Below are 23,655 nucleotides of genomic sequence, written 5' to 3' on the forward strand. Positions count from 1 at the left end.
ACTATATATGTACATATCGCTATCCCATGAATTTTGTTGCCTCTGTGTACATAAACATACATCACGAAATTTTCCTTTTTCTCTGGGACGATGGACGTCGTTGTCTCAGAAATGAAAATGTTTCAATAACCCAGTTCGACCAAGAGTTTCGGGAAGTTACCTTGGGTCATTGGGCGAATATGGAAAGTGGAAATTCCCCCCGCCCCCCCCCCCCCCCAAAGATTTCTAATTGGGATTCTGTTTGCTCCACTCCTAATGTTATTAATATTATTATATTATTATTGACTGAAAAAGATGAAGCCCTACCACAGGCCCCCTTGCTGTCACGACTTGCGGATGAGAGATATAAAATAAAATAAAAAGAAACTGATCCAGAAAGAGTCCGCAATAAAATGAGATGGAACGCAAGTAAGTGAAGCGAAGCTAACTGTGACCTGCGCTCAGGGGCCCAGGAGAGATGAGCGACGACCTGGGCGAGCTGCTGGGGCCGGTGGCGGCCGCGCTGCGGCTGCTGGGGCTCCAGGCGCCGTCGACGTCCTGGTCACTGACGTGGAGGGCGCTGCTGCTGCTCGTGGTGAACGCGTCCGTGCCCGCCATGGCCGCTTCCAAGCTGTGGGTGGCGCCGGCAGCTAAGCTCGAGGAGCTCGCCGTCGAAGTCTTCGTCTGTGTCACCGGTGTCGCCATGACCGTGAAGGTAGGCAGCAGTCGACTTTGTAAGAGAAGGCGGTACTGCCGAGGTCGGGCTTGCAGTAATGAGATGTAGTCATAAAGTATCAATTACCACATCGAGAAGTCGATCTGCTACCACAAGACTTGGTGTCAGCCTCGCTCTACACATTTTTTCCAGCGGTGAAAGACTTACTGGAGACCTTAATGTGCCTTTACATGGGCCCCATTTTACTGCAATGTTTGACCTCAGCCGGCCGGAGTGGCCGAGCGGTTCTAGGCGCTACAGTCTGGAACCGCGCGACCGCTACGGTCGCAGGTTCGAATCCTGCCTCGGGCATGGATGTGTGTGATGTCCTTAGGTTAGTTAGGTTTAAGTAGTTCTAAGTTCTAGGGGACTGATGACCTCAGCAGTTAAGTCCCATAGTGCTCAGAGCCATTTGAACCATTTTTTTTTTTTTTGTTTGACCTCAGATGACCGGCGAACTTAATTGTTTCATTTTCGCACTCTTTCATCAGGAAGTACATTACGGCTTCCGTTCAGATATGACACGGAATGAGAAAGAAAGCAATCTAAATAATAACTAAATAATAATCTTGTTGCATAAATAGAGTGATTAAAAGAGACTTTCACCCATTTGACTGCGACTGGGGAAACATTATAATCGAAATCCTCCCTAAACCCCCGCCCCCTCCCCCTTATTACCGCTGTTTCACTTCTTCGACTTTACTCTTATTTGAATTAAAGAAGCTTGAGAACGCTATCAAAATAAGGACTCTTGGAAATGGTATATGTTCTCGATCCATTGCCAAATCACTAAGGTCCATTATCGACCCGTGATTTAATTCATGTGAGAGTGAGGTGACAAGCGGAAGTTTCTGTGCCACATAATCTTCTAAGCACTGTGCGCAAACTCGATTAGTTCTTCGTAATGAATCTATTGACAAAGCTACACGGATTCACCAGCTTGATATGGCGCTATATGTTATCACGTTTTTAACGATTTTCAGTCTGAAATAAGAGGCTGTATAATACTAGGATGTGGTACATATAAAACTACCTGCACAAAATCAGTGTCAGGTGTGTAAGTAACCGTATCTTTCTTTTGCCTAATATTTATGCCGTCTAGTACGGCTCTACTTTTTTCAGAATTTGGCAAATTTTATTTCATTATTTAACAGTGTAGCCAGGTGGCCTTCCTGAAGCCACAGTCAAGAGGCTAATCTAAGGGAGGGAAGTCGTGTTCGCCATCTGTCTGTGGATCGTGTAAACTTCGATCTGTGTAGTATCGTGTTTTAACTCCTTGTGTGTGTTATATCCTGTGATACGAAATTTGGGGACCAACCCAGCATTTGCCTAGAAGAAGCCTGGGTAACCGCTTATAAACCATACACAGATTGATCGGCGTACCTGCCCACAGTCGTTAATCCGTCGGGCGGATACGAGCCCTAAAACACAAATCGGACTGATACGATCCAGGTTTGGCTCACCTCCGAGTATCGCGAGTTAGAGCTTTGCGCGTTGCACTGTATGAGTAGGTCAGGTGAGTATCTGTATAGTTAACGTATATTCCAATCATTATTGTAGCACTAACTTGCAATACAACATAAAAATGACGTTTCATGACTCACTTGTGTAATATGTGTCAGTCTGACAAGAGGAGACCAGAAACGAAATGAAACATCATGTGTTGTCATTTCAATGATTACGCAATCAAGTCAAATTTACAAAGAACTTAACACTATGAACCCACTTATCAGTATGACTTACTCGTTCTGGCCCGGGTGCATACACTGATTCAGTTGGGAAGGGAGTCACATAGCCCTTGTATCCTATTTTGAGGCAAGCTCTCCTACAGCTGTTTCAAACGGCCTATGATCTCCTGAGTACTGGCAGTGGGACGCAGTTGACATCCCAGTTGGCCCCACACATGTTCCATAGGCACATGTCTCTGGATCTCGCTGGCCACGGAAGCACCTCAGAAATCACGCAAACAGTTCACAGAGACACATGCCACGTGTTGACGACCATTTTCACTATGTAAAATGGCATTACGGCACTGCCGCACGAAACGTAACACATGGGGACGCAGTATGTCCTTGACTTACTGTTGCGACGTGAATGTTCCGTCAGTCGCTACCAGCCGTGATCTAGAGTCATATCCGATGTCTCGAGACAGAATGATGCCAGGAATGCCTCTCCAAAATATTGGAAGAATGGGATCTCTTCCCAGGTCGCTAGTATACTCCCTGACGATGATCATCCGGGATTGTGCAGAAATGCGAATTATTATTGAACACAGTTCGGTGCCATTCATCAGTAGGCCAAGCTTCCCGGTCACACCGCCATTCGAAACGTAGCTGTCTGTCCTGTGGTGATTATTCCGTAATCTGGCTGCTCCTAGTTCCTGGCCAATAGTATGGGATGACACACTAGATTGCAGAAAGTCGGTTACTTGTTCTCGGAAGCGCGACGCAGACTTGAAGTGGTTAAGATGTGGTTGGTGCACTACACGGCGATCCTCTGTTGTGGTGGTGACGTTGTCGACCGTAACCGTGCGGACGCGTATGCCTGCATGCACGTGTCCATGCAGTTCATCATCAGGCCACAGTCACATCTGAATGCCCCCGAAATCTGGATACTGAACGTTTCGTTGTTGTTGTTGTGGTCTTCAGTCCTGAGACTGGTTTGATGCAGCTCTCCATGCTACCCTATCCTGTGCAAGCTTCTTCATCTCCCAGTACCTACTGCAACCTACATCCTTCTGAATCTGCTTAGTGTATTCATCTCTTGGTCTCCCCCCTACGATTTTTACCCTCCACGCTGCCCTCCAATACTAAATTGGTGATCCCTTGATGCCTCAGAACATGTCCTACCAACCGATCCCTTCTTCTGGTCAAGTTGTGCCACAAACGTCTCTTCTCCCCAATCCTATTCAATACTTCCTCATTAGTTACGTGATCTACCCATCTAATCTTCAGCATTCTTCTGTAGCACCACATTTCGAAAGCTTCTATTCTCTTCTTGTCCAAACTATTTACCGTCCATGTTTCGCTTCCATACATGGCTACACTCCATACAAATACTTTCAGAAATGACTTCCTGACACTTAAATCTATACTCGATGTTAACAAATTTCTCTTCTTCAGAAACGCTTTCCTTGCCATTGCCAGTCTACATTTTATATCCTCTCTACTTGCTCCCCAAACAGCAAAACTCCTTTACTACTTTAAGTGTCTCATTTCCTAATCTAATACCCCCAACATCACCCGACTTAATTCGACTACATTCCATTATCCTCGTTTTGCTTTTCTTGATGTTCATCTTATATCCTCCCTTCAAGACACCATCCATTCCGTTCAACTGCTCTTCCAAGTCCTTTGCTGTCTCTGACAGAATTACAATGTCATCGGCGAACCTCAAAGTTTTTATTTCTTCTCCATGGATTTTAATACCTACTCCGAATTTTTCTTTTGTTTCCTTTACTGCTTGCTCAATATACAGATTGAATAACATTGGGGAGAGGCTACAGCACTGACTTACTCCCTTCCCAACCACTGCTTCCCTTTCATGTCCCTCGACTCTTATAACTGCCATCTGGTTTCTGTACAAATTGTAAATAGCCTTTCGCTCCCTGTATTTTACCCCTGCCACCTTTAGAATTAGAGAGTATTCCAGTCAACATTGTCAAAAGCTTTCTCTGAGTCTACAAACGCTAGAAACGTAGGTTTAATCTTTCTTCTAAGATAAGTCGTAAGGTACGTACTGCCTCACGTGTTCCAGTATTTCTATGGAATCCAAACTGATCTTTTTTGCAGCTGTGGCTTATTAAACTGATTGTTCGGTAATTTTCACATCTGTCAACACCTGCTTTCTTTGGGATTGGAATTATTATATTCTTCTTGAAGTATGCGGGTATTTCGCCTGTTTCATACATTTTGCTCACCAGATGGTGGAGTTTTGTCAGGACTGGCTCTCCCAAGGCCGTCAGTAGTTCCAATGGAATGTTGTCTACTCCGGGAGCCTTGTTTCGACTCAGGTCTTTCAGTGCTCTGTCAAACTCTTCACGCAGTATCGTATCTCCCATTTCATCTCCACCTACATCCTCTTCCATTTCCATAATATTGTCCTCAAGTACATCGCCCTGGTATAGACCCTTTATATACTCCTTCCACCTTTCTGCTTTCCCTTCTTTGCTTAGAACTGGGTTTCCATCTGAGCTCTTGATGTTCATACAAGTTGTTCTCTTATCTCCAAAGGTCTCTTTAATTTTCCTGTAGGCAGTATCTATCTTACCCCTATTGAGATAAGCCTCTACATCCTTACATTTGTCCTCTAGCCATCCCTGCTTAGCCATTTTGCATTTCCTGTCGATCTCATTTTTGAGACGTTTGTATTCCTTTTTGCCTACTTCATTTACTGCATTTTTATATTTTCTCCTTTCATCAATTAAATTCAATATTTTTTCTGTTACCCAAGGATTTCTACTAGCCCTCGTCTTTTTACCTACTTGATCCTCTGCTGCCTTCACTACTTCAACCCTCAAAGCTACCCATTCTTCTTCTACTGTATTTCTTTCCCACATTCCTGTCAATTGTTCCCTTATGCTCTCCCTGAAACTCTGTACAACCTCTGGTTTAGTCAGTTTATCCAGGTCCCATCTCCTTAAATTCCCACCTTTTTGCAGTTTCTTCAGTTTTAATCTACAGATCATAACCAATAGATTGTGGTCAGAGTCCACATCTGTCCCTGGAAATGTCTTACAATTTAAAATCTGGTTCTTAAATCTCTGTCTTACCATTATATAATCTATCTGATACCTTTTAGTATCTCCAGAGTTCTTCCATGTATACAACCTTCTATCATGATTCTTAAACCAAGTGTTAGCTATGATTAAGTTGTGCTCTGTGCAAAATTCTACCAGGCGGCTTCCTCTTTCATTTCTTAGCCGCAATCCATATTCACCGACTACGTTTCCTTCTCTCCCTTTTCCTACAATCGAATTTCAGTCACCCATGACTATTAAATTTTCGTCTCCCTTCACTATCTGAGTAATTTCTTTTATTTCTTCATACATTTCTTCAATTTCTTCGTCATCTGCAGAGGTAGTTGGCATATAAACTTGTACTACTGTAGTAGGTGTGGGCTTCGTATCTATCTTGGCCACAATAATGCGTTCACTATGCTGTTTGTAGTAGCTTACCCACGTTCCTATTTTCCTATTCATTATTAAACCTACTCCTGCATTACCCCGATTTGACTTTGTGTTTATAACCTTGTAGTCACCTGACCAGAAGTCTTGTTCCTCCTGCCACCGAACTTCACTAATTCCCACTATATCTAACTTTAACCTATCCATTTCCCTTTTTAAATTTTCTAACCTACTGCCCGATTAAGGGATCTGACATTCCACGCTCCGATCCGTAGAACGCCAGTTTTCTTTCTCCTGATAACGACATCCTCTTGAGTAGTCCCCGCCCGGAGATCCGAATGGGGGACTATTTTACCTCCGGAATATTTTACCCAAGAGGACGCCATCATCATTTAATCATACAGTAAAGCTGCATGCCCTCGGGAAAAATTACGGCCGTAGTTTCCCCTTGCTTTCAGCCGTTCGCAGTACCAGCACAGCAAGGCCGTTTTGGTTATTGTTACAAGGCCAGATCAGTCAATCATCCAGACTGTTGCCCTTGCAACTACTGAAAAGGCTGCTGCCTCTCTTCAGGAACCACACGTTTGTCTGGCCTCTCAACAGATAGCCCTCCGTTGTGGTTGTACCTACGGTACGGCTATCTGTATCGCTGAGGCACGCAAGCCTCCCCACCAACGGCAAGGTCCATGGTTCATGGGGGGGCTGGGGGGTGGGGGACGTTTCGAGCAGGCCACTAAATGGAGGCCCTCAACGAGGCTGCTTGCGAAGTCTGCCAGGAACTGAGGAAACCGTCTCACACGAGTAGGTGGCAACTCTGTCTCCCTCATACTGACTACTCAAGATCTGATGCTGTTCACGCCCAATAATGCCCTACCAGGCCAGCACCAAACGCGAGAAACACTGGTGCACTCTCGTGATCGTTCTGCCTGTCAAAGAGAATGGTACCTCTAATCACTGCATACCCGGCGGTTATGTGTATGCGTACTCAGTCACTTTACCATTAGGCTGTGCCTTCCGGCGGCTTGACTTTTTTGTCAGGCAGTGTAAACGTCGCAAAGATTAACACATGATTGTCACACCTTTATAAAATTAAATTTCAGCAAGCCGAAATCTATATAGCCTGACAAGTTGTTATCATCTCATAATCTACATCTACATCTACGTACATACCCCGCAATCCACCATACGGTGCGTGGCGGAGGATACTTCGGACCACAACTAGCATCTTCTCTCCCTGTTCCAGTCCCAAACAGAACGAGGGAAAAATTACTGCCTATATGCCTCTGTACGAGCCCTAATATCTTTTATCTTATCTTTGTGGTCTTTCCGCGAAATGTACGTTGGCGGCAGGAAAATTGTACTGCAGTCAGCCTTAAATGCTGGTTCTCTAAATTTCCTCAGTAGCGATTCACGAAAAGAACGCCTCCTTTCCTCTAGAGTCTCCCACCCGAGTTCCTGAAGCATTTCCGTAACACACGCGTGTTGATCAAACCTACCAGTAACAAATCTAGCAGCCCGCCTCTGAATTGCTTCTATGTCCTCCCTCAATCCGACCTGATAGGGATCCCAAACGCTCGAGCAGTACTCAAGAATAGGTCGTATTAGTGTTTTATAAGCGGTCTCCTTTACAGATGAACCACATCTTCCCAGAATTCTACCAATGAGCCGAAGACGACTATCCGCCTTCCCCACAACTGCCATTACACGCTTGTCCCACTTCATATCGCTCTGCAGTGTTACGCCCAAATATTTAATCGACGTGACTGTGTCAAGCGCTACACTACTAATGGAGTATTCAAACATTATGGGATTCTTTATCCTATTCATCTGCATTAATTTATATTTATCTATATTTAGAGTTAGCTGCCATTCTTTACACCAATCAAAAATCCTGTCCAAGTCATCTTGTATCCTCCTACAGTCACTCAACGACGACACCTTCCCGTACACCACAGCATCATCAGCAAACAGCCGCACATTGCTATCCACCCTATCCAAAAGATCATTTATGTAGATAGAAAACAACAGCGGACCTACCACACTTCCCTGGGGCACTCCAGATGATACCCTGACCTCCGATGAACACTCACCATCGAGGACAACGTACTGGGTTCTATTACTTAAGAAATCCGTGATCTGGTCAGATGAGTACCAATTCCAACTGATTGTAGGGTTCTAGTGTGGTACAGACCCCACTAAGCCTTGGACCCAGTTTGTCAACAATGATTGTAATACAGATTAATAAACAAAATACCACTCAAGATAGCACAAAAACTGACGGAACTTGTTTGAGTAGAGCGAAAATAAACAAACCGTGTCTTGCATAAGGCGGAGTTTCTCTCTAATTTTAGAACAGTTGCTCTTTTATGTTTTATATAGTGGCAGGAATACATTGAGATGCAAAAGTCATGGGATAGCGACATGCACATACGGTAGTATCACGTACACGAGGTATATAAGGGCAGTGCACTGGCAAAGCCGTCATCTGTACTCAAGTGATTCTTGTGAAAAGCTTTCCGACATGATTATGGTTGCACGAGGGAAATTAACAGACTACGAACGCAGAGTAGTAGTTGGAGCTAGATGCATGGGGCATTCCATTTCGGAAATCGTTAGAGAATCCGATATTCCGAGATCCACAGTGTCAAGGTGGTGCCGAGAATACCATGTTTCAGGCACTACCTCCTACCACGGACAACGCAGTGGCCGACGGCCTTCACTTAAGGCCGAGAGCTGTGGCGTTTGCGTAGAGTTGTCAGTGCCAACAGACAAGCATTACTACGCGACATAAACGCAGAAATCAATGTGGAACATACGACGAACTGTGAAATTTGGCGTTAACGGGTTATGGCAGCAGACGACCAACACAAGTGCGGTTGCTAATGGCACGAAATCACGTGCAGCGCCTCTCCTGGTCTCGTGACCATATCGGTTGCACCCTAGACGACTGGAAGTCTGTGATCTGGTCAGATGAGTACCAATTCCAGCTGACGGTAGGGTTCGAGTGTGGTACAGAGCACACCAAGCCATGGACCCAGTATGTCAACAAGGCACTGTGCAAACTGATGATGGATTCATAATGGTGTAATGGTGTAGGCTGTGTTTACATGGAATGGACAGTGTTTTCTGGTCCATCTAAATCGGTCATTGACTGGAAATGGTTACGTTCGGCTCGTTGGAGACCATTGGCAGCCATTCATGGAGTTCATGTTCCCAAAAAACGGTAGACTACGTTGGTTGACAATGCGCCATGCCACTGGGCCACAACTGTTTACGGTTGATTTGAAGAATATTCTGCGCAATTCGAGTAAATGTTTTGGCCACCCAGATCGCCCCACATGAATCCCATTGAACATTTATGGGACATAACCGAGAGGTCAGTTCGTGCACAAAATCCAGTACCGGCAACATTTTCCCTATTATGGATGGCTATAGAGGCAGTATGTCTTAGTATTTCTGCAGGGGATTTCCAACGACTATTTGAGTCCACGCCACGTCGAGTTACTGCACTACGCCGGGCAAAAGGAGTTCCGACAAGACACTGGGAGGTATCCCATGGCTTTTGTCAGCTCAGTGTATACAAATAAAATACAGCTTGCTAGCAGTTCAGCTGGGTGGACACATTGCGCCTTGTGCCACCAGGTTGCAGCCTTCCTGTGGCAGCAGGAGCGGATGCAGCGGCTGGCGCTGCTGTTGGCGGACTGTAGACGTCGCTTCGTGAGAAGCGGAGGCGGTCCCGGCGACACTCGGGCCCGCTACCGGCGACACATCCGCCGCATCGTGGTCTACATGCAGGTCAGTAGTGACACACGTCCCTGAGCCACCCTGTCGTTCTAGTATTGATATCTTTCGCGGGGACAAACCCGATGAGTCGGCCATGTTAGGGGAGCACATCTCGCAACTGGGCGGATGCCCACTCCCCTGGGTATTCCCCATGTTGTGGATAGAGATCCCCCAACCTTGTAATACACGGAGTTGCCGCAGAATATATATTAAGTAAGCGGCTTCCTGTCATGGGATCAGAGTATAGCTGGGGCTAGTGTTTGAGGTGCCAGGCCATGCACTATGTATACCTAATATTCAAGGTTCAACCATGATGTAGTCCCTTCTCAGACCAATTGGCGAGTATCTTAAAGCTGGCCGATTACCCAGTTCCTAGTGTCCACAAGCTAGGAAAACAGCCGTTCTTGTTAGCATTAGATGTGCAAGAGCGATTTCGCTAAAGCACTCTCAGCAACTGATTCGTCAAATGCAGTGAGATGGATTTTTCTACCACTAATGATGAAGTGACGAAGTGACAGATGAAGGTATGTAAGCACTGGAGCATTCATTTGACGTGTCATGTCACGTGAACGTGTGAGATTTTCTAGTCTCTCAGGCTCACTGTCTTGTCACGGTTCGCGCGGCTCCCCTCTCTCCCCCCCCCACCCCCCACCCCCGTCGGAGGTTCGAGTCTACCCTCGGGCATGGGTGTGTGTGTTGTCCTAGGCGTAAGTTAGTTTAAGGTAGATTAAGTAGTGCGTAAGTCTAGGGACAGATGACCTCAGCAGTTTAGTCCCATAGTCATTACCACAAAAATTTCAGGCTCATTGTGGTCACAACGAAGTCCTCTGAGAAACCATAAGATGTTTATCCATAAAACGATCGCCATCTATCTCATCCTATGGCGTGGCATCATGGGCATCGGGCTTTTTACAGTAGAGAAAGAGATACAGGGTAGGTAACAGGTGAACTTTCTCAACAGTGAGTCGTCCATTGTTGTGATAGGGATCTCACCAACACGAGTACCTCCCTGGAAAGGGCTGTCGATTGCGGTGCCGGGCCACACGTGTGAGTTACTGGTTTCAGAGTTCCGTCTGGAGACACGATGTCGCCCGTTGGCAAACCACACACCGATCACCGATAAAACAGTCTAAAATTCTCCGTCATGCTCATGTTTGCGTTCCTAAGGGTAACAGGCGTCTCCAGGCAGGATGTGATGTGCAGCGAAGGAAACATGCAAGTGTCATCGATCTTTCCTAATCAGACATGGTACGAGAAGCCACATTAATACGAGTTGTAAACATACAATGTCAATATACCAACTCCCCGCCATCAGGGACACTCAGGAATACAGTCCGAAGGGAGCCTGGGCTCGACATTGGGTAGGTCTCACCAGCCACGTTATGCAGGGGCACAGTCTGACAAGGTGTTCATTATACAGGTACCGACGCCGCGTTACATCGATGCATGATGCAGTATGAGTTGGCCAAGATGACAGCACCTCCTCCTGGATCACTGTGGGCACCGTCTTCAGGCACACGCCTGCAGTCAGCGGTGACCTACAATCATAGGGTCCGTCCCCTGGTAAGCAGACCTGACGCAGAGGTACAATTTAAAGCTAAGTACCGTACCACCTTACGTTCACATGGCGTTCAATAGCTTGTACGACAGTGTAAAGTAGTTAGAAACGGTATCAGGGGCTGATCCAAGGACTCGATAATTGGTCCATTGTTCTGGGGTTTTAGTAGTTATCCTCTTTTACATCTGTTAGATGGGGTGGATATTGTTTCTACACCTATCTCTGGTTTACTGATAACTCTCGGGATATGTCTGATAACTATCGTAGTAGGTTGCAGAGCAGCATTATAGTGGTTAGGGCGAGAACAATACGATTAATATCACAGGAGGTTATATTTTTAATAATAGACACGTAAATGCCTGGAGGTTAGACGAATACAGTCTGATTGGAATATTAGACGCACTGCAAGGCGGCTGTACAGCATATTTCCAAGCATTAAGAACAGGCTCAGTAAGTGCGTCTTTGACCCTAGTCGACGTATGGTGCACCTATCAACAGGTCATAGTCCACGACCCAAACGGTTTATGTCGATTGGGATGCAGTAATACTTAAGTCTGTGAATGTGGAGAGGAAGGTTAAGTTGATCATGTCGTTTTCAGTTGTCTCCGTTTCCATGTAGAGAGGAATGCAGACAACTAGACTGCGATCTGCAAACAATTGTAAACTACCAAAACGTATATGATTGCACATTGTAATCCTAAAAATCAGTTGCTCAATTTTCACTCTGTAAGATTAAGTGAATGCTCTGAACATCAAAACAACGTCAATATAGCAGAAGAACAAGATAGAAGACCAACAAACAGCTTTTTCTTCATACCAGAGAGTGATAGCTACAAATAAAATGTAATTAATAGAAGCTATACAGTCGATTGTTGTCATGGCCCCCCACACCAGTGGGAGCAATACAGAATAATGTAACAACAATTGCTACATAAGCTGGATGTTATTCACACATATCTTTAATTGCACTCCTTTTACTTTATGTTGCTTTTGTTTGATTATATTTTCAAGATTCTGCTTGGTTTCAGTGTCAGTATTATCAATAGTTGCGGTGTAACGCACGGCTTTCCGGATTGGGAAGGAGCGCCTGGTCCCCAGCACGAATCCGCCCGGCAGACTTGTGTCGAGGTCCGGTGAGCCGGCCAGTCTGTGGATGGTTTTTAGGCGGTTTTCCATCTGCTCGGAGAATGCGGGCTGGTTTCCCTTATTCCGCCTCAACTACATTATGTCGGCGATTGCTGTGCAAACAAGTTCTCCACGTACGCGTACACCACCATTACTCTACCACGAAAACATAGGGGTTACACTCGCCTTGTGTGAGACATTCCCTGGGGGTGGAGGGGAGGGGGAGGGGAGAAGGGGGGGAGATACACCGGGGGCCGAACCGCACAATAGCCCTGAAAGAGTGGTTCGGTGTGGGCGGCGGAGGGGTGAAGTGGACTGCGGTAGTCATCGTGGGGTTGTGGACCACTGCGGCTGCGGCGGGGACGGAGCCTCTCCGTTGTTTCTAGGCCCCTGGTTAACATACAATGCAATGAAATACAGCATGTTAATAAAAACTATTGTTAACACTGATATAGAGACAAAGCAGAATATTGAAAATATAATCAAACAAACGCAACATAAAATAAAGGGAATATAATTAAATTTCTGTGTGAATAGCTTCGAGCTTATATTTCAACGGTTGCTACATTATTCTGTATTGCCCCCCACTGGTGTATTGTATCATGAATATTGACTAAGTAGGAACTGTTTAAGGTACAGTTTCAAGGATATCTGAACCTTGGATTTATGGCTTCGTAGGGTCTGCATTACACTAGAACCCCACCGTCAGCTCTTACCAACTGAAATCGGGACTCATCTGACCAGACCGCGGCTTTACAGTTGTCCAGGGGCCAATCGATATGGTCACGAGCCCAGGAGAGGCGCTGCAGGCGATGTCGTGCTGTTAGCAAAGGCACTCGCGTCGGTCATCTGCTGCCATAGCCCATTAATGCCACATTTTGTCACACTGTCCTAACTGATACGTCCGTCGTACGTTCTACATTGATTTCTGCAGTTATTTCTCGCATTTTGCTTGTCTATTAGCACTAACAAATTTACGTAAACGCCGCTGCTCTCGGTCCTTAAGTGAAGGCCGTCAGTCACTGCGTTGTATGTGATGAGAAGTTACGCCCGAAATTTGGTGTCCTCGGGGCACTCTTGACATGTAGTGGATCGGAAACCTTTTCACACGAATCACTTGAGCTGAAATGGAAGCTCCGCCAATGCGCTGCCGTTCTAAACCTTGTGTGCGTGATACTACCACCATTTGTATTTGTGCATGTCGATATCCCATGACTTTATCACCTCAAAGCATAATATATACACTCACACACAGGTAATGATGTAAAATCATAAGACTGTGAGTACACACCTGAAAATAGTACAACGCCAAAATCAGTTGATCGTATGAGATAAATGACTGTGATCGTAATACAGCCAAGGTGGAAAATTGAATTATCTTTTGATAAATTTGTGGCTATGGGGAACGACATTAAAAAACTTATTTGTCGCATTGCGCTTTCTTATGGTTCCCCCAAACTTGCTTTTACGATAGACATTTACTGGCTGAGTTAAGAAAAACCATGATGAAGTCTATATTAGAAATTTCTTAATGCGTGATTTAACTTCAGTCCCTCCACAGACAGCAAGTGCAAATAGTCTAACAGAGGCCCATTCGGATGCGGAAAACCTCCTAAAAGCCACATATAGGCTGGACTGTGCACCAGCCCTCGTCGTTAGTCCACCAGGTGGATTCGATTCGCGACCGATTCGTCTCCCCGCATCCCAGAAGCGACATGCTAGTACGTGCGGCTTCCAGGGCGGATCCGCTATTCTATTAAGTAAATTCCGGTTTTGTGTGATAGGTCTCATGAATAGATAAGATAGTTATTATAGCATAAGTCGTTTAGATTTTATCATGTATTGTTTTCACTTATCTCGTATGAACGTATGAGTATACGAGTATTTGCATATACTACAACTGTAAGGTATGATAAAAGCGTATGATGACCAAAATCTGGGGAGGATATACGAGCTTATGAATAAATAAATAAATACTGCTTGTTCATCAAATTATAATCAACTTGATTCTTAATTATTGACGGAAAGTGTAGCTACATTCCAGATTTAAGAGAACACAATATTTCAAACATTGGTGAGGGTTTACAAAACCTCGAAACTTAGCACAGACCTCAATGCAAGATGCTTTCGTTCGTTTCCCCAAGGTAATACCTCTTGAAATCTTACATAAAATCGAAAAAGATTCTCATCGTATGCAAAGTACATCAGCGGCAAGAGACTATCAATGCACATTATCAACAATAATGTTTCCGAGCACAGCGCCACTAAAACAGGGCTATTAATCACGGTTTATTCCTTCTCCAAAGAATATGTAGTAAAATATTGCAGGATTCGAATCAAGAATAGCTGCAAATGTGAGTAATTTAGAAGTAGCGAAGCAATTTGAGCCACTTAATTATGACAAGTCTTCCGGTACACACTGTACCAATTACATTTCTTTCGGGGTGTTTTGAAGAAGTAGCTCAGTTGCTAAAAGTCGTATATAATCGTTCGTTGGACGGAAGATCCACACCTAAGGACTGGAAAGTTGCACAGATGACACCAATGCACAAGAGAGGAAATAGATGTAATACGCTGAATTAAAGGCCCATATCGTTAATATCGGTTTGTAGTAGTGTTTTGGAACTTTATAAAATACCTCAAAGAAAACGATGTGTTCACACATAACCATCACGGATTCAAAAAATACAGTTCTTGTGAAAGTCAGTTGGCACTTTATTCATGCAGAGTAATGAGTGCTATCGACAGGGAATCTCAAGTTGATTCCATAGTTTTAGAGTTCCTGTTTTGACGCCGTATCTTGCAAGCGGCTTCTACTCGAATTGTGTTTCTATGGAGTATCGTCGCAGTTGCATCACCAGAGGATCAAAACAAATTGCAGAATGACTTATATAAAATAACTGTGTGGTGAGAAAAGTGGCAATTGAGCATAAAGATGAGGTCGTCAAGTGCTAAAAAAAACCCTTAAATTTCAATTACACGACACATCACAAAAATTTAAAGATTGTCTATTCAAATAAATATCCAGGGATTACAATTACGTACTACTTAAGTTATCATACAATATATGTTGTGGGGCGGGAGAACCAGAAACAGCGTTTTATTGACAAGGTATCTATTAAGAAATTGCCTTCACTACTCTTGTCCATCCTCTTCTGGAGTATTGTTGCACCGTTTGGGATTGTTACCTGAGAGGATTGACCAAGGACATCGAAAAAGATCAAAGAAATGTAGCTTGTTTTTGTTACCTCGAAATATGAAATATAGTGTCACAGGTACGATACTCGAGTTCGAGTGGCAGTTATTAAAACCAAGACGTTTATCGTCGCAGCGAAATGTTGTCACCAAATTTCAATAACCAATCTTCTCTTCAGAATGCGAAAATATTTTCTTAACTCCCACCTACATAGGGTCGGGGGGAGGGGGGGGGGCAGGCGGGGGAGACAATCGTAACAAAATAAATCAGCAATCGCAAATTGCAAGTTCTTTTTCCCCACATGCTATTCGTGAGTGGAACGGTGGAGAAGTAGGCTTAAAGCTGTCCTGTGAGTCCTCTGGCTAACACGTAAGTGTGAATTGCAAAGTGGTCGAGCAGAAGTAAAGGAAAGGTACACTGATGAACCACGGATGGCTTGCAGGTGATGGTGGTTGTACCGACGACGCTGTGGCTCCTGGACCCGCTGGTGGGCGCCGGCTCTTCTGCGCGGCGCCTCCCGATGCCCATGTGGGTACCGGCGGGCCTGCGCTCCTCACCGAGTCACCAGATCCTCTACGCCTTCCAGGCTCTCGCCATGATCACCGTGGTCGAAGCGTCGCTCTACCTCGACGTCTGCTTTGTCGTTCTCATGCTCAGCGTCTCCGCAGAGCTGCACGTGCTCAACGACGCCGTTGCCTCCATCAAGGCTCCAGCAGTTCTGGTCAGTAACTGCTCTAATTGGACATAAATATGACAGCATCTCTCTCTTCTAAACAACTCTTGCCTGACATCTCTAGTACCATTCTATGAACCAAGGCGTCTGAGATTATTATGTCACTCATCTGTCATACCGAACGCTACAAACTTCAAATAACTACAGACACCTTAAAATCTGTTAGGTGTATCTACAGTCCGTATTTCTAGAATCATGTATCAAGGCTTCATGGGTAAACTTCGTCTGCTGGTAACAATAGTGGGAGAAAGAATCCACTTACTGACACAGGAGATTAAAGAGCGTTCTTTCCTCAAATGAAAAAGTTGGTACTACTGAGTTGACTTCAGCACGAAACATTGGCTATCCACCATCGGACGCATACACTATTTGATGAAATCTATTACTGGACTTTAATATGGGAGGGATCCACCCTTCGCTTTTGTAACGGTTTGAATTCTGCTGGGGACACTTTCAACGAGGTGCCTGTAGAGGAATGATAACCGATTCTTCCTCAAGAGCCAAAGTATTAACGTTGGAAGCTGGGTTCTAGAGTGAACTCGACACTCTTCGCTCATTCCGCAGCTGATCCATGGGGCTCAGGTCAGAACGCTGGGCAGGACAGTCCAGTTCAGGAATTTTACTGTCCAAAAACTGTGATGGACGAAGCAGTCCAACCGTGCACTTCATTAAATAGCGGCCCGTAAATATGCGACTTTTTAACGTTTTATGTCAATAAATTGGATCTCAGCACTTTACACTTCTGCTACATACGAAAATACGATGGGTATCTCGACATAAAGTGTTAACAAGCATGTCTGAACTTAAGAGATGAGGTACTTGCGTTTTTAACTACTGAGAGGCATGACTGCGAACTTATATGCAGTTGATGAATGGATATCTAAGCTGGCATAGCTTTCCGATATTTTCGTACATTTACATGAATGAAACAGAAAAATAAAAGGCAGAAACAAAAACATTCTGACTAGTATGGATAATATTCAAGGATCGGTTAATAAGATAAATTTGTGGACACAGAAAATTGAAACTGAATTGAGTGAGTTGTTCGTAACTGACTATAATAAGAGTTTGATGGACTTGCCTAAAGATCATTTGATACTCTTGCAGCAGAATTTCAAAAAATATTTTGGAGGAAGTGTTGAAGATTTTGACTGGGTTCGCAACCCATCCGTGGATTATAATTTAGGTTTAGGCTTACAAAAGGAACTGGCAGAATTGAAAACAGACATTGAAATGAAAAATTTTAGAAGTGCCCTTGGATGTATTTTGCTTGTCAGTCAACAGAAACAGCCAGTTATCTCCGACATAACAAACATAATTACGATTTTGAGGAGACAGACATTTTGGTGCGACGTGTTGAATCCAGGTCCGTCTGGGTGTATCGTGATTAATAAAAGGTTGCGGAACATTGATATAGTGGCCAATTCTGCATTACATTCAGATTACTTTCAATCGGATATATATGAGGTAATCCCCACCCCAACAAATGGAGAAAATCGAGGGAAGCGCACAATCCGTACTTTATTCTTCCACCTGCAAAGCGTAGTGAGATTATGTGGTGGCTTTAGCGACCATACCTTTGATCGTACTGAAAGGAAAGCCAAATTCTCATATCCATGAAATAGTTTTGGTTGAGTATTTTCGTTTAACAGGATAGGTGCTGTTCTAAGCAGGGAAACGCATTTTTCACAACTGCAATGCTCCACTCACACGACTGATGCGTCCAAGATTCGTTTGATGCATATGAAAATATCCTACAAATTTCCCTCCTTTGAAAATTATTCTATATCCTGTAATTTTTTTAATTTGAATAATTAAGACTAAATTACCTACTTTCATTTATCTCTCAAAGATTCGTTTTACTTGTTGAAATTGTATAAGTCACTGGATCACCATTCATTGGTTTCTACATACATTGCTATGATAACTCAGAGCGTTTTGGATACCATAGATGCCCATAAAGCTTATTAGGTAGACGCGCTTTGCACTTTGTTCACCTTGATGTAGCAGATGCTACTTTAGTTGTCAGTATCACTGCAAGTAATTGCGGTTGACAAGCAGTAGTTTCTATAGAGTGAAGTTATGAAATTTCGAGAGTGTCAATGGTGCGATAAGCAGGAGCAATGGTGATATGGCAGTTATGATGTTTCTGAGTGTTAAAGTCGTGTTGCACGACCGACCCAGAGTTTAACGATTTAACGGCGTAGAAGGAGCATGAAGTTAAGACCTTTCTCGTAGGTAGATTTGTGGAACTGCCCTTTGGGGAGCTTTAGTCAGCCAGTTGTTAAGTTCTGCTAAGTGGGTAATAAATATTACCAATATTTTATGCCATTGGTAACTGTCCTCAGAACGCTTTTTACTAATCAAATGTTGAATGTTTCAGTCCTGATGCAAAGTAAATCACATATGGGTGACTGAAACTGCCTACAGCATTCCTACATAATCTCACTCACGATCAGGACAAATTTTAAATAATATGTCTTGAATTCTAAGTCGCAGTAACATAGAAACTTCAGTGTTATAATTTATTTTAGAATCGTCTGCAGTATGGGTGCGTAGTTATTATAATTACTTTTTAAACTGTTCACTTTGACTTATTGGTAATCGGACGAGTAAAGGGGTTTGTTACATCAGAAAAACGGGTCGCCATCATCTAAACTACCAACGTGTGTTCTGATTGCTATTATTAAGGGGAAATAAAATAATGGTATTTCTTCAACATGCAAGGGCAACGGCCTTGCCGCTGTGGATACACCGGTTCCCGTCTGATCACCGAAGTTAAGCGCTGTCGGGCGTGGCCGGCACTTGGATGGGTGACCATCCGGACCGCCATGCACTGTTGCCATTTTTCGGAGTGTACTCAGCCTCGTGATACCAACTGAGGAGCTACTGGACCGAATAGTAGCGGCTCCGGTCAAAGAAAACCATCATAACGACCGGGAGAGCGGTGTGCTGACCACATGCCCCTCCTATCCACATCCTCATCTGAGGATGACACGGCGGTCGGATGGTCCCGATGGGTCACTTATGGCCTGATGACGGAGTGCTTCAACATACAAAGTCATTGAATAATATGCTTGGAAACAAATTATTTTATAACACCACAACGCTAGGCTCGTGACGAATTGAAAATGTCCTTGATGGGTGAAACCGGTGTGGTGTTACAAAATACTGGGTGGATATAACTAAACTGCAGCTGCTCACAGAGGTACAGTGTGGGCTGTAATTATCCTATGGCAACGAAACTTGGTAGACATTCTAATGCGTTAATGTGCAACCAATTGACACTGTAAGAAAATTACTTCGAGTTTTTGCCAAAAGTTGCAAATTTTGCGCTGTGTGCAAGGGAGATGTATATAAATATTTCCATATGTAATAGGTTAAGAAAGGAATGTGGGTAGAAAAGCTCAGACAGATGGGAAAGGCATAACGTTCATTTTATTGTTAACCGCCGTTTACACGATTTGTTCAGTATCAGCACCGGAGACGTCAACGAAATGCTGTGCCCGTAAAACGGGGTGACTAACAGTTGCTCGCAGCAGTTCCAATGGAATCTGAGCAACGTTTTCCTGAATACTGGCCTTCACATCAGGTAAAGACCGAACATGTCCCCGGTGAACACTTTCTTTTAGATATCCCAAGAGCCAAAAATCACATGGATTTAGATCAGGCGATCTTGCACGCCAAGCATCTGAAAAACCTCTGGAGGTAACGCGTTTGTGGAAGTTTGCATTAAGCAGATCTTTCACTGTGCGAGCGACGTGAGGCGTTGCCCCATCTTGCATGAAAACAGTGGTTCCCACACAGCTGGGCTCTTCCAAAGCAGGAATCACATGCTGTACAAGGAGGTCTCGGTAACGTGCACACGTCACGGTACACTTGACAGACCCTCTGGGTGTATCCTATTCAAAGAAGAACGGACGGAGAAAAAAAGGTGCTTGAGAATCCACAACACACAGCCACATACGGCAAGTGCAGTAGCTCTTCGTGAACAACACTTGATTTAACAGTACCCCAAATTTGGCAGTTCTTTGTATTCACTACACCCTGTAATGTAAAATGTGTCTCGTCACTCCACAGAATATTGCCTGGCCACATATCATCAACTTTGATCAGTGCCAGAAACCGAAGAGCAAATTCAGAACGTTGCCGTGGATCCAGATGCTACAGCTGCTGCACCATCTGGATCTTGTGCGGGTACCAGTGTAAAATAGAGTGCAATACTTTCCGTACAGTTGACCATGGAATGGACAACGCTCATGACACTGCGCGAGTACTATCACTACTCGGGTGCTCGTGCTGCATGGTCAGTGAAAGTGACAGCAGCCTCGTCAATAACTTCCGTCGAGACAGGATACCTTCCTCTTCCAGATGCCTCAGCAACCTCGCGTTTTGGAATTTCATTATCACCTTCTTTAAACCATTTAATGACATCGGGCCTCTCCTCAGATGTGTCAGTCGGCATACTCTCTCACGCAGCTCTGTAATTGCTGCCGTTCACATAAAACAGTTTCACTAATAGCACGCGGTCTCTCTCTTTTCAATTTCTCTTTAGTCTCATTATGGCTTGTCAAACGACAGCGTGGATGCCATACCGTGGTACAAACAGTGCACAGCGCCAGATTTGCGCTTGGCGGCCGAAATTGGAACTAATATTTTCTGCCGTGTAAATAGGCTCCACATTAATGCATATCTACCAAGTTTCGCTGTCATACGGTAATTACACCCCAAACTGGATATCTGTGGGTAGTTGTACTTTAATTATAATCAGTCGGTAGATTTGCAACTGGTGCAGTAATTTGTTTCTAGGTAATTACTGCAGTTGTGTACTCTGACCCATCTGGACCAAAAAAGAAAAGAGTTATATATAGTTATTACAGCTTGTTAGAGGAGCAATGTTTTGAGACCTAAACAGTCGCACTTTGCTTAGCAACCACATTTCCCGTTTAGCCACTTCTATCAGATCTTTACATAAAAGTTCGCGTTTTGAAATTACGTTTTTGAGTTACTTCACAGGGAATAGTTCATGGCTTCTTTCTATGTACTGAATGCAAACATGGTCCCTTATAAAAGAAATAATTTGTCATGTACTACAATAGTTAAAGCGCGTTCACGAATGTACTCGTATCAGTCCGCAGTCTGTAATTGGTGATAAATTCGCAGTTCTTCACAAATAATTTTGCAGTGATTTTTTTGGAAAGTCTAATCGTGTTTGCTGTCGGATCCTAAAATCAATGTGATTCAATATTTCGGGCATCTAACTGTCCCCCATCTTCAGGACATTGTTGTTCCACTGTGGATTCAGGACAGCGACCGGTCAGATATTTACCAAAGAAAAGTCGCCAACAGCCGTATGTTTTCACAAGTTACTTTATTATATGGCCGGTTTCGGCATGTCATTAATGCCATTTTCAGGCCCCTATGCTCTCTATGTACAGAGATCAGATACATAGATGCAACCCGTTGTCGTCAAATCTTCGAAGTACACACTCCACAAAAAATTCTGGGAATCTAGATACTGATGGCTCCAGTTATGCATGCATCGATGTATCTGATGCTCTATACATAGAGTCCATAGGGGCCTGAAGATGACACGTACTGCAGTTATTCTTTTCAACTTGTTGCTGATATACAGCTGCCAGTAACTGCCATACGTGTACGATAAATTTTATCACATGACAAAAATCTTGCATACAACAAACAGCTGCAGAAAGCCGCTCCGACACGCAAACATAAACAGGCTAGACTGTTGACTTCAGAATTAGATAAAGCGATCTCCAGTGACGAGAAGAAGTGTAATTTAGATGAGCGAGATGGATTTCAATATAATTGACATGATCTGAGAACGGAGCAGCAGGTAAGAACGAGCAGAAATGTTGGTGGTGGAAGTGTTATGATTTGGGCTGCCTTCAATACTAAAGGTCAACCATGCACTGCTTGATTAAACACTAGAATGAATTCTCAAATGCATACTGAAATTCTAGAGACAGAATTGATAAGAATGTATGAGAACCAAGGGTGCGAAAGTCTAATGTTTCAGCAAGATAATGCATCTGTGTAGGGTTCTCCTGCAACCAAAGAGTGGCTCGAAGGTAAAGATATCGATGTCTTGCTCTGGCCTGCACGTAGCGTGGATCTGAAACCCACGAAAAACCTTTGGGGAGTACTTGCAAACAATGGAACGCAATCTGAGGTCGTGTGTGAACTGAAAAGAGCGATACGAGAAGAGTGGGCGACAATTTTACTGCAAGAACTACAAACCCTAACTAAATCAGCGCTTTAGAGAATTTTCGAGCTAACTGGGCGAACGGAGGGTGGAAAAAGTACTGACAGTGCTATAACACAACAGGATAGTGAGTTCCTTTATGCCAATTTCCATCCAGGAAATGCAAACGCCATATTTTGTTACTTTTTCTACGAAAGAAACTATGTAATTCCGTCTTACATGTATATACTACTTTCATAGTAAATTCGGTACATGTATGCTTCAGTCATCGTACTATTATTGTCGTGGAATCCTGTCTTTATACTGACTTCTACTACTGTACATTATCGAGGTGTGATGTTTAATACCCTTGCTTCTCATAGCTTACAGGTCATACGTAGTCTGTGCTAGGCACCACATTGCAAAGAGCTGTCACGGAGAACCATAAAGTTAGAACGCGCATTCCCCGCATTTTTTACGGAAGCCATGGGGCATGTAATCTAAACAGAAGCCAGCGTCCATTTACGCTCACAAAAATACGGAGCTGCAAAGCGGGTCTTTAAATAAAAGTGTACGGGATTCAGGATATGGTGCCTATCAGAAGAAAATTCGCTTCACAAGACTAATATTACGCATTCACAAGCCGCGCTGTACCGCAACCTTCTGGTCACAGCTCTATAGCAGTCACACTGAGAAAAGGAAGAAACGCAAGCTACCATGATACAGGCTTACTTACTTGATCTGGAACATAGGAAGCTTAGAGCTTGACGTCCCATCAACAACGTGATCATTAGAGACGGAGCTCAAGCTCGGACTGTTTTGTTAAGGATGGGCAAGGAAATCGGCTGTGCTCTTTCAAAGGAGCCATCCCGGCATTTGCCTGGAGCGATTTAGGGACATCAAGGAAAACCTGGATCTGGATGGTCGGAGGCGGATTTGAACCGCCGTCCTTCCGGATACGAGTCCAATGTTCTAACCATTGCGCAACCACTCTAGGCATTTGGTCTCAGGAGAAGCGAACTCTTCTGTCAGCAAATCAGTCTCTAACTGGTCACAGTCCCTCGCGTAAGCGACTATCACTACTTGTTATCAAAAATGGCTCTAAGCACTATGGAACTTAACATCTGAGGTCATCAGTCCCCTAGACATAGAACTACTTAAACCTAACTAACCTAAGGACAGCACACACATCCATGCCCGAGGCAGGACTCGAACCTGCGACCGTAGCAGCCGCGT

At 44.1% G+C, this 23,655-nt stretch overlaps 1 protein-coding gene and 1 pseudogene across 1 annotated transcript in view; both read left to right on the forward strand.

The window, feature by feature from the left end:
• Nucleotides 1–457: 457 nt before the first annotated feature.
• The window catches only part of LOC126186457 (uncharacterized), a 58,693-nt gene continuing 35,495 nt past the window's right edge, over nt 458–23,655 (forward strand). The window contains exons 1-2 of the mRNA XM_049928214.1: nt 458–694; nt 9,462–9,614. Coding sequence (XP_049784171.1) covers nt 458–694; nt 9,462–9,614 — 390 coding nt within the window. The remainder of the gene's footprint in view (nt 695–9,461; nt 9,615–23,655) is intronic.
• On the forward strand, nt 18,942–19,059 carry LOC126095238 (5S ribosomal RNA; annotated as a pseudogene).

The sequence above is a fragment of the Schistocerca cancellata genome, chromosome 1 (genome assembly GCF_023864275.1).
Source record: "Schistocerca cancellata isolate TAMUIC-IGC-003103 chromosome 1, iqSchCanc2.1, whole genome shotgun sequence".
Lineage (NCBI taxonomy): Eukaryota > Metazoa > Arthropoda > Insecta > Orthoptera > Acrididae > Schistocerca > Schistocerca cancellata.